At 50.3% G+C, this 15,460-nt stretch overlaps 1 protein-coding gene across 1 annotated transcript; it reads right to left on the reverse strand.

The window, feature by feature from the left end:
- Nucleotides 1-7,171: 7,171 nt before the first annotated feature.
- On the reverse strand, nt 7,172-12,308 carry OTOP2 (otopetrin 2). Its single transcript, XM_074607925.1, has 6 exons — nt 11,903-12,308; nt 11,292-11,428; nt 10,570-10,628; nt 9,765-9,898; nt 8,428-9,317; nt 7,172-7,342 (listed from the first exon to the last, which is right to left on the reverse strand). Exons 1-6 carry the CDS (start codon nt 12,306-12,308, stop codon nt 7,172-7,174), a joined length of 1,797 nt encoding a protein of 598 aa, XP_074464026.1.
- Between the last annotated feature and the right edge of the window lie 3,152 nt (nt 12,309-15,460).

The raw sequence follows: 15,460 nt of genomic DNA on the forward strand, positions 1-15,460 counted from the left end.
CCATGTCAACAGCCTCGGCGCATGATGTGCCAACTGGTAAAACCACAAGCTGCGATGACTAATTTGTGCCAGAGCTCAGGCGAGCATAGAACTAATCTCCTGGCACAGGCTTGTGCTGGGAGCACTTAGCCACACTGCTTTGGATAAAATCCACTTGAGTTCCCCACTCCCTTGTTTTTAGGTAGATCTTAAAATATTTTTTTTCTCAAGCAGACCATTACTTTGTGCCTTTATCCAGGCCGCGGGTACCCAAACTGACCCAAAAGGCAAAACTCACAGTCCAGCCCAAGTGAAGGGATGATGCCAATTTGATGCACTTCTGGCAGAAATGTTCCTTCTTTGGGGGCTGACAGTTATGAGCTGTTAATGCTGATTTCAGAGCCAGACCCTTGTGTGCAAACCCCACAGGTTCAGCCGTGTGGGGTCGGTAATGCTCCAGATGCAAGCTGTACTGTCCCTACTCCCTTTCCTGTTGCAAGGCAAACTGATTTCTGCCTTGGGACTCCATGGTGAGCTGATCCCCTCCTAGTGTTGTGCCTGGCAATGGGGATTTGGTGTTCCTGGCTGAGCTGGTGAGCCCAGAGGGTCCATCAGGAGAGGATGGACCCCTCCATGGAAGGAGAGTTTTCTGTGTGTCCCAGAATGAACCCCCGAGCCGTGGTGTTCTTGCAGCTAGCAAACATGTGAGTTGGGAGTTCAGAGCCATGAAACACTTCCCAAGAACCTGATTAGGGGTAGGAGTGGGTGGGGGAGCACAGGTTATCATGTGTGGGGATGTGATGAAAGGGACGGAAAACAAGAGTGAAAGGGGCCCATTGCTCCCGGGCAAGAACACCTGGTGTATGCCAGTGCAGCCGTTGTGTTTAATGCCTGCCAGCAAAACGGTTGTGTTTAATGTCTGACCGAACCCTTGCATTGCTGTGGGAGAGCCCGGATGCTTTGTTCTGGGCAGGTTTTCATGAATATGCATGGCTATATTTGTTCTACCTTCCCTTAAAGCATCAACATCTCCAGCCTGCTCAGGGGACCACGTCCTTGCGTCTCGCTTCGATGCTCTGGGATCCCCTGAGTGCAATCGGGGTCTCCTTTCGGTGCCTGGCTCTTCTCTGGACCCCATTCTAGAGCTTCGCAGGGAACTGGGATCTCCCAAGAGCCATTTGGTGGCCTCCTTGTTGAACAAAGACGGCAGTTTACATGTGAGATGTTAACAAACTGGGATGTTTTTCAGTGCACGTGGCCCTAAACTGGGGTGACTGCAGAACTGGGAAACGGAGGCAAAGAGTCTGAATATATCCTGGGGTAAATAAGTTTGAGTGGAACTGCAGGTTTTTCCTTTAAAGGTGGGTCTGAAATAAAGTGCTGGGGCCTGCTGTGCCCCAGTGGTTTTGCCAACGGGACTGTGCATCTGGGCTGAAAAGATGAGGCGTCCTTCCTAGCCTGACGTGCCCTCTCCTGGCTTTGGAGCTGAGATTGAACCCAGAGGAGTTGTAAAGCCCCAGGAAACTGGTTAATCCTCCTAATTTGGCCTTTACATTGAAGAAGAATGGCTGTTTAACTTGAACGTATTGACACAAGCGTAACCAAGTCATTAGGTAAGCGAGCATGCAGGAGAGGGACAGGAAGGGAGAGGATCAGTTGAGAACTGATCACATAAATCACTGCCCTGCTCTGCCCTGGGGAAGCTGCCTTTACTCAGAGGCTGGGAGAAAGCTGCTAGACGTTAGGAGTGATGTTTGCCCCTCTATTATTGGTAGTCTGCTGCTTAATGGCGTTATCTGTGCACTTAGCAGTAATAACACCCAGGCTGGGCCAAGCGGATCTGTAAACAGGACCTGGGGAAGGAGGTTCATGCTCAGCTGCTGTGTTTGTCCAAAGGCCTCGCGACTCCCTGGCCAGCCCACACCCTTCCTTTTTCTCTGCCGATAACCGCGCCGGCGACGTCTCCTGCGGGCTTGGTGAGTCTTTTTAGGATGACTGTAAAGAGCAGCCTCATCCAACATGGGTGAGGGTGAGCCATGCTGCACCACCGCAGCTCCATCCCTCGCTTCGGGAGAAGATGGGCTGCATGCATACGTGCTGGCTCCACTCACGAAGCACAGCTTTGTATTTTCCCTGCTGACCCTCAGTGCTTCGACCTCCTGCTGGCGTTGAGTTGCTGCTTGCTGGCAAGGACCCCACTGCCATGGTCCCTGGGAAGTGCTGCCTCCACCACCACCTCCTGCCCTGTCTCCCAGCACACCCCGGAGCTGGTCCTGCTCGCAGGCTGCACCTTGCCTTGTGCTGCAAACCCATCCCTCAGCTCCACACTGGTGACCTCCTCAGTGCATCCACTTTCTAGCTGCTGCGTTGACAGGTAATAATTAACTTGGATTCCTCCCCTGTCTCTGACACACCTCAGAGTAAATCACCCAGATAAAAGGCTTATTTTTTTTTTTCTAATAAAACAAAACTCGCCCTCAAATAACAGATGATTAAGAAGCAGAGGAGGGGATGCGAAACACTGGTAGCAGTGGGATAATGACTCAGTTCTTGCCTTGATTGAAGGCTATGGCCTTCCCTGCTTTTTTCTGAGCGGTGATTTCTGATCTCCTGCTCTTTGGCTCTTCCCCTTCTTGCTGCTCTCCCTTGCTGGCTCCAGCACCGCGTGTCTCAGGCCAGGGTCTGGATCAAGACCTTTTCGGCACTCGTGCAGTGGCTGGAGTCCTGTGACTGGATCTGCAGGGCTGGGCTCTTAAACCTGGCATCCCTTGAGGAGTAATTTTTATTGGTGGGGTTCAGTGCTCCCACCAAACCTCTGTGGCACAGCAGGTCCTCAGCTCCCTGGCAGGCCAAGGAGGCTTTTATACCAAAGCCAGCGAGACTGGAAGCCCCTGGCAAGACATGAGAGCCCCAGGGCAGCCCATTGCTTTCCTGTAGCTCTTCGTTTGCAACAGCTGCCATTTAAACAGTCACCCTGAGGCACATCATTGTCCCTGTTTCCCACCCCCTAATGCGGATCTGATCTCTGTTCCATAATTGATGCAATGGCAGGAGCAGTCCAAAGGATGCTGCCAGTGACCTCAGTGCCCAGCCTTATTCTCTGCTCTGACGCAAGCTTTCACCCAGCTCCCGTGCCTCAGTTTCCCTCCTTCCAGGTGTGGAAGATGGAGCTAATAGCAGTGACTTTTTGCAGGGATCTGTCATGAGGATGTGTGTACAAAGGACCGAGTGGCTCTTGACTGGCAGGACCCCTTCACGGTCCTTATGTTTGGGGTGTTCTCCCCTCCCATAAAACTCTCCGTCAGGGAGACGTGTCCCGCAGTTTAACTGGGCTGTGAGGAGGTGTGTCGCGGGTCTGGAGTGAAGGGGGTAGTGATGGAGGCGCCACCACCAGTGGGCTGCATCGCTTGGCAGCGTGGGGTCCCAGGGAAGGGCCTGGCTCTGTGTGACTATGGTGTTCCTCAGGGCTCAGGGTTGGGACCATTTCTGTTTAACATCTTTATTGATGATCTTGATAAGGACATAGAGGAGTGCGTCATCAGTAAGTTCGCAGATGACACCAAGTTAAGCGGGAGTGTTGATCTGCATGAGGATAGGGAGGCTCTACAGAGAGACTTGGATAGATTGGATCGATGGGCCAACACTACCGGTATGAGCTTCAACAAGGCCAAGTGCCAGGTCCTGCACTTGGGCCACAACAACCCCATGCATCGCTCCAGGCTTGGGGCAGTGTGGCTGGAGAGCTGCCCGGCAGAAAAGGACCTGGGCGTTCTAATTGACAAGCGACTGGACATGAGCCAGCAGCGTGCCCAGGTGGCCAAGAAAGCCAATGGCCTCCTGGCTTGTATTAGAAATAGTGTGACCAGCAGAAGCAGGGAGGGGATTGGCCCCCTGTACTCAGCACTGGTGGGGCCACACCTTGAGTATCGTGTCCAGTTTTGGGCACCTCAATACAAGAGAGATACCGAGGTGCTGGAGCGAGCGCAGAGGAGGGCAACGAAGCTGGTGAAGGGCCTGGAGAATGAATCTTCTGAGGAGCGATTGAAGGAGCTGGGACTGTTTAGTTTGAGGAAGAGGAGGCTGAGGGGAGACCATCACTCTCTACAGCTACTTGAAAGGACGTTGTAGAGAGGTTGGTGCTGGTCTCTTCTCACAGGTGATTAGTGATAGAACAAGAGGGAATGGCTTCAAGCTGCAGCAGGGGAGGTTTAGACTGGACATTAGGAAAAAATTCTTCACAGAAAGAGTGGTCAGACACTGGAATAGGCTGCCCAGGGAGGGGGTGGAGTCACCATCCCTGAATGTGTTTAAGAGTCGTTTAGATGTGGTGTTGGGGGATATGGTGTAGGGGAGAACTTTGTAGAGTGGGGTTGATGGTTGGACTCGATGATCCCAAGGGTCTTTTCCAACCTGAATGATTCTATGATTCTGTGACTAGGACATGGCAATGCCTGCTCTGGGGGTACACCCGGGTTTGGGAGACACGCCTGGGATGCTGGCTGTGCTGAGGAGTTGCACAGGGATGTTTGGCTGATGTCCATCAGCCTTTTGCTGATGGAAATCAGGAGGTCATCCTTTTGCACGCTGACTGACCACGAGCTGATACGTTCTGGGTAGGCAATCCTTGAGCATGCAGCAGGACCCATGTTTACAGTGGAGTTTTCTTAGGGTTTGTGGTGTGGGTTTTTTTGCTTTATGGACTTGTGGGTGCTCACTTTCCCTCTGCCCCCTTTCTCGGGTATATAGAGAGGGTTCACTGATAGATGCTTCCCTATCTGCTGCCTCTCCCAAGATGCATATACGTGGCTGGAGGGCAGAAGAACAACACAACCCTTGGCTGGAAACCCTTGCCGTCCCTGCGCTTGCAGCCTGGAGATGGCTCAGGTTAGTAAGGGCCCCTTGCAGAGCTTGTGCTGTCCCCAGAGCATTTTGGTTTATCCCTATATGACTGCCTGTGGTTGGATGTTGTGGTTCCTGCTGACCCACCACCCTGAAGCGGTTGATTTGGGATTGCCTGTATCGTTGCTGCTCGGGCTGTCGTGTGGTTCTCCTTGCACCCACCATGAGTTTATTTAGCCTCAGAAGAGCCCCTATGGTCTTTGTCCAGAACAGAAGAGCAGTTCAAACTCTGCGCTGCCTGGCTCAGTGCACCCAGCCCTGGGAACCTTGGACCAGCAATCAGCATGAGTGTCTAGGAGGAAAATCCGGTGTGCCCCCCAGGAACAGGGGAGGTGATTAGAAGTGTTTTCTGCCCCTCTCTGAGCTCAGCGGCTTGAGCTAAAACAATGTCTAGGGTAGTGCGTAAGACTGACGTCTGTGCACCATTTACATCTCATTTCTGACTTAATCTGTGGCTCCCGCAGTTAAAATTAATCAGGCTTTTGTTTTATGAAAGGTAAAGTTTCTAGGGAGAGATCGTATCTTTACCACATCAGTGGGAAAAAGAGAGTCAGGCCTTTGCTGGGTTGGTGGGGCTGGGGAGGGGCTGCCTCGCTGTTCCCAGGCTCGGGAAGGGAAGGATTGACCCCTTCCAGAGGCGCTGGATCAGCGCAGTCCTCTGGGAGCAGGCGAAATCAAGGTTTACTCCATCTTCTACCCGCCTCAGGAAAAGGCTGCTGGCTGGCAGGCTGGTGTCAGACCAGCCAGAGGCACCGGTCCCTTCTGGTTTGGCGATCTAGGTCTGGAGGGGAAAGGTGGTTTGAAAGGGCTGACGGGTGGAAAATCGCATCACTCAATTTCAAGTATCATGATTTCCATTTATTTTTTTTTTTTTCTTTGGCGGATGCGCACATGTCCGTAGGAAAAGGCTTGATGAATCCTGCCACCTTTGCGGTGTTCTTTATTGGAACAGTAAACCCTGATGTCTCAGGGTACAGACAAAGCTCAGCTGTGCTGTTTTGGCATGCTTTCTCCCAGCCTGGCAGCGTGGGCTTTCTGAGGCTCCGCTTGGACTCTGGGTACAGCAGAGGACCCATTTCTACCTCCTACAGCCCAGGAGTCCCGCTCTGAAAGCCCCCTCAACCATACAGTGCTTCATGGAGAGCTGCAGGCACCCAGAAGCCTGTGTTGGAGCCCCCCCTGCTACGTGCCCTGGGGCTGCCTGGGTGCCGGGGGCGGACTCACAGCCTCAAAGCCCACACAGGCTTGAGGATGCAGCGAAAACATCCCTTCGGGGCACGGGAGATCAAATTGGCCGTGGCATTACGGATTGATTTCTGTGTCACAGGGCACAGAAGGTCCCTTCAGGAGTTCAGTGTTACAGTGAAAATCAATAAATAATTTTGCGTACAAAAATGTTTATATATTATTTCTTTTTTTAAAAAAATCATTATTTAAAAAAAAAAAAAGAAAAGAAAAACAAATCTCTTCATCGTTCCCCAGATTGTATTGCCCATATGATCTTTATGGCTTTTAAGCTCCGATTCAGGAAGATTGTGGAAAAAAGTGTGCTTAGAGGAATCCCATGTCAGGGCCAGCCCAGAACCAGATGCACAGCTCTCCTGTGGAGACGATGTGCCCCTCTGGAGGAGGAGGCTGCAGTGATGCCTCCCTGAAGAGGAAGGAAAACAGCAGGGTCTGGTGCAGGGAAGGGTCAAGGGGGACAATATAAATGGGCAATACAGAGAGGAAAGATTAAACTGTTTCCCGAAGCCTTTGGTGGTCACTGGTTTGTTTTTCACATCTCTGCAGGGGAGTGGTTTCCAACTGGCCATACCAGAAGTTGAAGTGGTTTCCTTTTCTTTGCCTTCCACGCCTGCGTTAGCCCCTCATACCCATGGGTCTCTGCAGGCAGGCACCGGCTGTCCGAGGGCGCCAAGCACCCGCTGGAGAGTACGTCAGTGGCGTGGAGTGAACAGGCTTTTAAGAAGGAAGGTGAGTCTCTTTGCATGAACCAAGGTTAATTACCATGATCCTACTCTGGGCACCTTCCTTTTTTTTTCCCCTTTTTTCTTTTAAGCTTTAAGAACTTCAGACACACACATGCACATCCACACACAAGTAGCAAAAAAAAAATCTGGACTATGTTTGGATGATCTTCACTGACAGTTCATAAATGCCCCAACACTGCAAGGGGACGTGATTTTAGGCAGTGCTAGGGACCCCTTGGGACATCTGGGCAGTCTCCCATCCCTGGGGTAGGAAGAAGGTGGATTGGTTGAGGAGGATCTCATCTTCCTTGCAAGAGAGTTCTTTAGGACATGATGTAGACCTCCAGCAAACTGGCCACTGCATGCATTCGGTAGAAGATCCCAAAGGGCAGGCAAATGTCCACGATGGCCGGCCACATGGAATCACCATAGAAGTTCAGTTCTGTATCATTGTCAAACTGGGGCCGGGCACCAAACGCTGGCATGATCCAGAGCTGTTTGAGAAAACGGGAGAATAACAGCGCAATGAGAAAGTGTGTGGTACAGTAAGCACCTGCAATCACAGCTACCAAGGGATGGGAAAAGAGTGACCTTCTGAGCATAGGACCAATGCTAGGAGCCTGTGTTTGCATTAAGATCAAGTACAATCTAGTGTTGTACCCTAAGACTAGTTTCAATTCATGCTCAAAGACAGGTTTGAACCAAGGGCTGAAGCACTCACCAGGGAAAGAACTCGAGCATGTTGCGTGTTAGCGTGAACCTGGCCTGTTCAAAGTCTTTGGATGGAGCAAGCACGGGTAGGGCTGAGCTGGCAGCAGCCTGGTGTCCCCAGGCTTGGTTGTGTATGTTGAGCTCAGAAGCCCAGCCAGCATGCACATCTGGTTGCATGGGGGTTGTCAGCCCATTCTTTGTGAGCTTATGTGTAAAATTATTTTGAGGGCATGATATGACTTGACTAGCTGGGGATTTGCAGGGTCTCTAGGGGCATAACGTGTGCTTCGCTTCTTTGGAGGTGCAGCTGCTCATGAAAGTGGAAACCCCAACTGAAGTTGATTGTGACCAGTTTTTCCTCATAGCATCAGGATCAGGGTTTGGACTCCAAGGCCATGGTTTTGAGAAGACTCATGCTGTCCTTTCTCAAGAAAACCCAGACTTTACCCCAGGTATTTGTCACTTTATACCCTTTCTTTGTTTGGGGGTGTAAGAGAAGGGTTTAATGTATTTTATGGCTTGTAATAAGCTATTCTACATATCCGCTAATATGAAATAGAAATACTGAAACTGATTGTTCTCTTTTACCCATCGATTGTATTGTCTGATGTTCTGGTGATAAGCGACAGTCTCTGTCAGTATAGCCTAAAACGTCCTAACTCCGAGGCAGTTGCTCTTGCTTTTCAGTGACAAAAGAATCGCAGCTATCACCACATACAAATATAAGTAAGCGTGCTCCCTGTATATTGGAACCACAGAAAGGACTGTTTTGGCACAGGCTGAGTCCTTTCCTTCACAGACACTTCTCCCTTGTGCTTGCCTTCCTCTCCCCCCGCCCTGAAAAACTTTTCTTTCTGCATGTACTCACTATGATATTGCTCAGCAGGAGGAACATGGAGATCTCCCTTAAGAACTTCCTCCTCCAGTTCATCTTCTTGGGGGCGGTGAGGGACCTCACGAAGTCAGAAGGATGGATGGCTTCAGCACCAGAGGCAGTGCTAGGTGCCAAGGTGCTGCCACTGTCAGGCACACGGAGGGACACTGCATTGATGTTGACAAAGGTGAGTCCATAGAGATCCTTCTGGTGAGAATCGTGCTTGTGGTCTTCCTTGGGAGGTTGCCGATGAAGGCCTTCGATAATGAAGATGTTCTGGAAGGTGTGCTGGGCAATCATTAGGAGGGCATAGGTGAGGTTGAGTGCGCTAATAGCGTCCCTTGGTGTGCTGGCTACAATGGCCACAATGGAGTAGTAAGAAATAGCATACTGCCCCAAGGCTGCACCCATCAGCAGGGCCACGTCCAAGGTCCTGGTTGGGTTCTTGTGCCGATCCATGTCTCTCTTGTCAAACCGGTAGATGACAGAGCCACCAATGCAGACAAGAGACATCAAGCCCAGACAAACAATGTTGAAGATGTAGTACATGGTGAGTGCTTGGCTCTTCTTGCTGGATTCAGTGCTGGAATTTACCTGCACCTCATAAAGAATAAGGACTCCCAAACCACTCACCAGAATGATGAGGCCCAACACGATGCCTACAAAGAAGGTCCTTCGGAAAAGCCTGAACTTCAGGCGGTGAATGTGGTGGGAGTGGTGGTCTATGAAGCGTCCAACGTTCTTCCACATGACATAGACCATGGCAGAGGCAAAGAGGCTGTACTCAATGTTAAAGGGGTACAGCCAAAAGTAGCCGTTCTTGAAGATCTGGCAGATTTGGCTGTTGCAGTTGCATTCTTCAGCTGAGCTACTTCTCATTCCCGCTGAAACAAGATAAAAACACATAAATGTAGTGGTGTTAAAGCAAGGAGCCAGACTTCTTAGCAGCCCTGAAGAACTGGATACTTAGTCAGTGAAAAACAAGACCAAAAATAGAAGAATATGTGATCACTTTGAAAACAAGGACACCTCAACCTCAGCTTTCTAGTGCTCGTGTTCTTTCTGAAGAAGTTAGGTGACAGGTTAAATCTCTCTTTTTCCTTCCCTTCTTCATTCCCATCCCATTTTACAGGTCCTTCCACCTTTCTGACTCCACTGTGATACAGGTTAAGAAATGAGCGTTAAGACCCGGCTTTAACATACCAGCTCTGTCAAAGGCACCTTCAGCTCTAGATAGGTTTTAACTCTTTCTCAAGGTCTGACTTGCAGAACAATTTCTACCTGTTGGGCTCTCTCCCTGGACCAGATGGTTCCACAAATGGGCAGATTACCTTTCATGAGCCATCTGAAGATTTCTTCTGTCACGTTCTTCTTCAACTTTGAATGCGCTTTGTGAACGGACTCATCTGTCACTGCTGACATCCACACCGCTAAGTTTGTAGTCAGCGTTAGCATCAAGCCACACCTGCAGAAGAAGAAGAAAGCTCGTGAGATTAAAGCAATGGCTCTAGGCTGTGTTGCTCTGATCCATATTATAGATGAGCATGTGCTCAGAGGGACTGTGGGAGCTGCCTGAAGTGGTGCAAGGGCTCTAGTGGTCGTGGCAAGAAATCTTGACCCTTGCTTTGCTGCTCTTGCTCTCTTCCTGGTTTTTTGTCCATGTTCATGAGAATTAGCAAGGCTTGATTCCTTTTGTTGGTTTTGGAAGCACTTCTCAATAATGAATAGATTAATACGTCTGGCTTGGTCTCCAGTAGATCCAGTCTTGCAGAAGTGAACAAGATCTTGTTTTAGCCTAAGGCTTGCCCACTGTATTGTTGTCTTCCCCAGGGAAGCAAAAGTGAGACATGAATCATTTTGTTTAACGATAATTATTTATTCAATACTAATCTGCTTTGAGTAATGCTCATATTCTTGAATTGAATCCAACCCTGCTAGGTTCACACGTCATGAACCTCAACTGCTCGAGCTGGTATCTAGAGCTAGCTGGAGACTTGCGCAGGTTTAGTTTTGGTCAGCACTGAGGGAGACGGGATTATGCCCTTGTTGCATCTTAGCTGTGTGAGAGAGTGCAGTGGGTTTGTGGTGGCCCAGGTCTTCCGGGCCAGTGGGATTCAAAGAAAAGTCAGTGCTCACCTGGTAACGTTCAGGTGTACGTGGACACAGTCTTTGGCAGAGATCCACAGGAAGTACGTCTGGCAGGGGCAAGAAAATAAGTTGTTATTTCCAACAAAGCAAGAAGGCAAATCACATCATTCTGAAGTAGGGAGCTTCCTGCTCAGCAGAGAGCAAGCTGGAACCTCCTTCACTTGGGTCCGTCTGGGTCCAGCCTACTAGCCCATAATCCTGGCCATTTTCTGGACGTGGTTTGTTCTTTCTTTGTGCCTCCTGCCCTGTCCCACTGACATTGCTCTGCCCATGGCCAGCCCCTGTTCCTGTCTAAGTTGTCCCTATCTGACCTCTTCCCTCCTTGGTGTTGTCCCAGAGCGGGTGGTCCTCTGCGTAGGACTTCAAACTGCCAGGCAGTCCCTGCCCTGGCTGTCCTCCTCCCTCTCTGTTCTTCGTAGGAAAGGAGACCTGGCTGGATGAGGGCTGCTTAGAGTCTGTGACAAGCCATCCTGGCATAACCCAAAATATCACAGGGTAAGATCAAGTTTAAACTAATGCCTTCAAGTGAGTTGCCACAGCTGGAAGTTGTGGTTGCAGGGAGAAGATATTTGCTGGGGCTGGGTGTGGGGCAAGTTAAGTCACTTGCATTTTCTGCAGGAGGAAGTGAACTATGTCTGTGAGATCAGAGCTCCTTCACCTGGTGGCTCTGTCTCTCTACTCCTCCCTGAGACAGTGCGCAACCACCTCACCTGGACGACCACGAATATTGCTTGCACAATGGGGTAGATTATTTTGATTGCAGACAGGCAGCTGTAGAAGCTTGAGTAGTATCCTATTTTGAACACATCCATGACAAGGCTGAAAATGGCAAATAGGATCAGGCCTCCTGTTGAGGAACCAAAATACTTGTGGTTGGACAGATGTATGCACATGTTCACTAATGCAGATAGAGGAGAAGAAGAAGAGGAACTATTGCCATGGAGAAGCTTTGCTTCTACCTGTCTTTCTTCTCCCACCACCCAAATTATATTGGCACCAACAGAATCAGACAATAATTTTGGCCAGAAGGGATTTTCAGTCAACCCTGTACCCTGACTGGGGCTAACAGCTCTTGTAAGAGTGATGGCAAAGCTGGGAAGAAACCTGATATAACAGAGATCCTTTATCCTTGTGGGATAAAGGGAGACCTGGCACTGAAACCAGCGGAGGGACTAGGAGCTAACCTAGTTTGGTGCCGTGTCCCAGCATAGGAGGGGGAAACTGCCCCAGATGCTTGCTGTTTCCCTTGTAATAACTGATGCCCTCATGAAATGTTCACCCTGCATATCACCTCCAGCCCTAGCCCCCTGAGAACTCCTACCTCTCAGCCAGATGGGCCCAGCGTGGGAGTCTTTGCAGAGGATGGCATCTGGGCACCGGGAGGTGCCGAAGAGGTAGAAGATGATCCATATGATGACTATCAGCATCATGACAGTCAGCAGGAAGAAGACATCGTAATCGTGCACGGCAATCTTCTCAAAAGCCCCGCTGCTCACCAGCGTGCAAGCCAGCAGAGCTAAGTGCACGGCCAGCAGGATGGAGAACATGCGGCCGCCTTTTTTCCACACTTCCTTGGAGGCAGGAGTGGAGGGGGGCTGATGAGGCTGGTGGCTGAAAGACGCTATCTGACTTGAAGCCAGGCTGGCTTTGTCATCCTTGTGTCCACAGCCCATGCTGGAGTTGGGGTGTCTGATCTCGCTGTCCTTCTGCACGGACTCTTCGGTCATGGTTCAGCTAATGCCTTAGCTGAGGGTTAATGCTGTTGGGAGGAGAGCCCCATGAATGAGAGGCGTCACTTCATTTTGAATAGTCCAGGGCTGGACCAAAGCAGGACATGTGATGAGGAGGAGAGCACGTATCAGAGGAACGGGGAAGGCTGAGACAAGGACCACAAAAAGAGGGATGAGCTCATTTTTCAACCATTCTCTTCCCTGTTCCCTGAAGGCTGTATTCTTGCTTAAGATGCTTTTGCTGGGGGAGATGCCAGGTCAGTGTAACAAAGCATGCCTAATTTCTCACGCAACGTTTAGTTTTCATTGATGCAAGATATTGGAAAAGCACCAGAAAAGCACCCTCAGGATCAAATATCCTGGGGCAAACGGCCAATGTGGTTTGATTTCTGAATGTCACCCACTAAACATTACGAGAAAATGTCGTACTTCCTGGCTAGGGAACAGGCCACTGAAAGGTAAGAAAGCCCCGCGAATCTTTGGATTCATAGTTTATACCAGTCAGGATGTGAGCTATTTCCTCTCTTACTCCCTCTAGAGCCCCTTGGCCATGCCAAGCTTGGGACTTCATTGATTCTCAATGAAAAACCTGAAACAAAGCAAATTAACTATTCTAACAAAGTCAGTCCACCAACCTGTTTTGCTGTCTGGAATCCAAATCTCTGCTCTTGCCAGGCTATTGGAGAAGTTTCCCTGTCGCTGCAGCTTGGTCAGCCAAAGAATTTATACCCGTTGGGATGTCTCTGTGATTTATACCATGTCTGGAGCTGACAGCAGTACTTCGTGGGCTTCTCAGAGAAACTCATGTGATCCATTTTGTGCAATAGCTGATTTTGGGGAAGCAGGAGAGAAATGAGGAGATAAAGGTTATTTACCCAGGGAGGGCATGAGGTGACAACACTGCTAAGCATGGCACGGACCGCTCGGTCCCAGGGTCATGGTCGCCATAGAGCAATGCCACCCCATCAGACACGTCACCCTACACACATGAGATCTCTTCCCTTGAGCGAAGATGGATTAGGTGATGCACTTACCTGTGCTGATGATTTTTGGCTTGGCTTTCTGTTTAACTGAGCACAGTAAATATTGTGATATTGTGCCTCGCCCTGTACTATTCCCATCAGTACACTCTATGCCTGGAATGTTTTTTGAGGAAAAGAAAGAAATTTGCATTTCTATCTAGTCAGCGTCAAGGGCAGCTCAATCTTTTCTCACCCATGGTGACAACAATGAGGAAGGTTTAGTACTAGAACGGGGCAGGATTTGGGGACTGGAATCCATGTTACCCTTTGCTGGCACACCGCCTTTGACTTTTCAGTGTGCGATCACCTTTCTCTGGCCCTCAGGAGCTTAACTTCTCTCCTTTCAAGGAGGAACAAGTCATATTACAAACTATGGTGCAGATGAGATTCAAGCATTTGTCGGGTGAGGGCAGACTTTTTTGCTCAAGATCTCTTTTACCCCAGCTGTTATAGTTCGATGGGTGTCATAGGGGGACCCAGGGCAGTTCTGAGTGGATGGGGACAGTTCTCTTCCTTCATGAGGATGCTTCTATTGCCCCCTCTGGGGCAAGCACAGAGATGGGGCAGTTTGCTTTCTCAGTCCCATTCCTGCCTGCTCACCACTGTGCTTTTTGCAGCGCTACCGTGAGAGCATCAAACTGAACGACGGTGTGGGATGGTGAAGGAGAGCTCAGGATCTGCTCTGCAGCCCAGGGAGAACTTCATGTGTCTTTCCCGTGCTGCCACCAGCCGGCTGCCACAAGCAGTACTGGGCCTGCCCTGCCTGGCCTCTGCTGATCCTTAGGCCCTCCTCTTTGGGGTGAGCAGTCGATCTTTTCTCTGTCTGTAGCCTTTGCCAGGGGAAGCCCAGACTTCCCTGCGGTGAATCTGAGCTGATGATGGTGATATTTTGTAGAGGCCAGAGGTTCAAAGCCCTCTTGGACTAAATGCACTGATTTATCCTCCCTGTTTTGTCCTTAACAGTCAGTAACAGAGGAAAGAGTGTTTACTGCCTTGGGCAATGCTCCCAGTCCCCCTGGGAGCTACCAATACAGCATAACAAGCTTAATTAGTAATAATACAAGAATCATTAAATAACCTCAGTAATGAATTGCTGACGTTACTATGCTGCTTTTCACCTTGAAGGATCCAAGCGCCAAATACCTCGATGTTTAGTACAACCCGTCAGGACTCGCCCAGGGAGGCTGAGCAGGTGAGTACGAATCTGCCGGTGTGAGCAAACCATGCGAGGAGCGGACCCTCCCTCTGGTGCCCTTACAGGTGTCGCCAGGCAGCCGGGATGGTGACTCTGTGTCGGTCACCCAGGGGTTAATCACTGCAGCTTGCGTGGGTGCACCCAGGGCTGCATTTGGGCCACCCTGCTGTCTTGGGGCTGTGACAGCCATGTGCTTTGGTCAAGGTCCAGGCTTGGCTCCATCTCTCTTAACAGCAGAGGGTGCCCAGGGCGCGGGAATGCTGCCCTGGAGGCATTGCCTGGGGCCATCCAGCTCCCCGCAGGGCTCACCACAGCCAGAAATTCTGTGTCAGCATAAAAGACGCTGGAGGCCAGACACTGCCCCTCTACATCATGGTAGAAATACTGAGCTACAGACAGGAGCAGGTTTGCTTTGGGGGTTTTTTAGTCTCCAAAGAGACGAGGAATGGAATTTTTCTAGCCTGTATGAGTTACTTCAGGTTATCACAGGTTCCTGTTGCACAGTTCATTGTGCAATTCCCTAGAAAACAGTCCTGTGGGCACAAGCAGGTTAGTGAGGGGACAGGGATGGTGACTGGGTCTGCTCTTGTCTTCCTAGTGACACTAGGGCTGTGTGTGTGTGTGTATATATATATATAGATGCATATATATGTAAAACTTTTTTTACCAGCAAAAGCTGAGCTATGAACACCCCTGGGGTTGCTTTGAAATGAGGGGCAGTCACCAAACTGCTCTCGGCCACCTCTGCATGGAGCAGGAGCATCCCTCCACGTCCTTGCTGCTGCCCTGCTCTGACGGGGCTGTGAGTGGAGGCAACGAGGGCTCACTCTCCATCAGCCCACACTTCCTCCTGCGGCTGACCCTCACTCGAGAAAGGGGTAGCTACGGCGGGGGATGCGTGGGGAAATCAGGCAGGATACAGCCCATGAGCC

This window comes from Larus michahellis, chromosome 14, assembly GCF_964199755.1.
Source record: "Larus michahellis chromosome 14, bLarMic1.1, whole genome shotgun sequence".
Classification (NCBI taxonomy): Eukaryota; Metazoa; Chordata; class Aves; order Charadriiformes; family Laridae; genus Larus; species Larus michahellis.

Bases quoted from the DNA above. Each gene is read 5' to 3' on its own strand.
- OTOP2 (XM_074607925.1), bottom strand. From the start codon at position 12,308: ATGACCGAAGAGTCCGTGCAGAAGGACAGCGAGATCAGACACCCCAAC. The intron at 9,318-9,764 runs GTAATCTGCCCA...ATCTTGTTTCAG, and splicing joins CTTCAGATGGCTCATGAAAG to CGGGAATGAGAAGTAGCTCA. The intron at 7,343-8,427 runs GTGAGTACATGC...TTTCTCAAACAG, and splicing joins TCCTGCTGAGCAATATCATA to CTCTGGATCATGCCAGCGTT.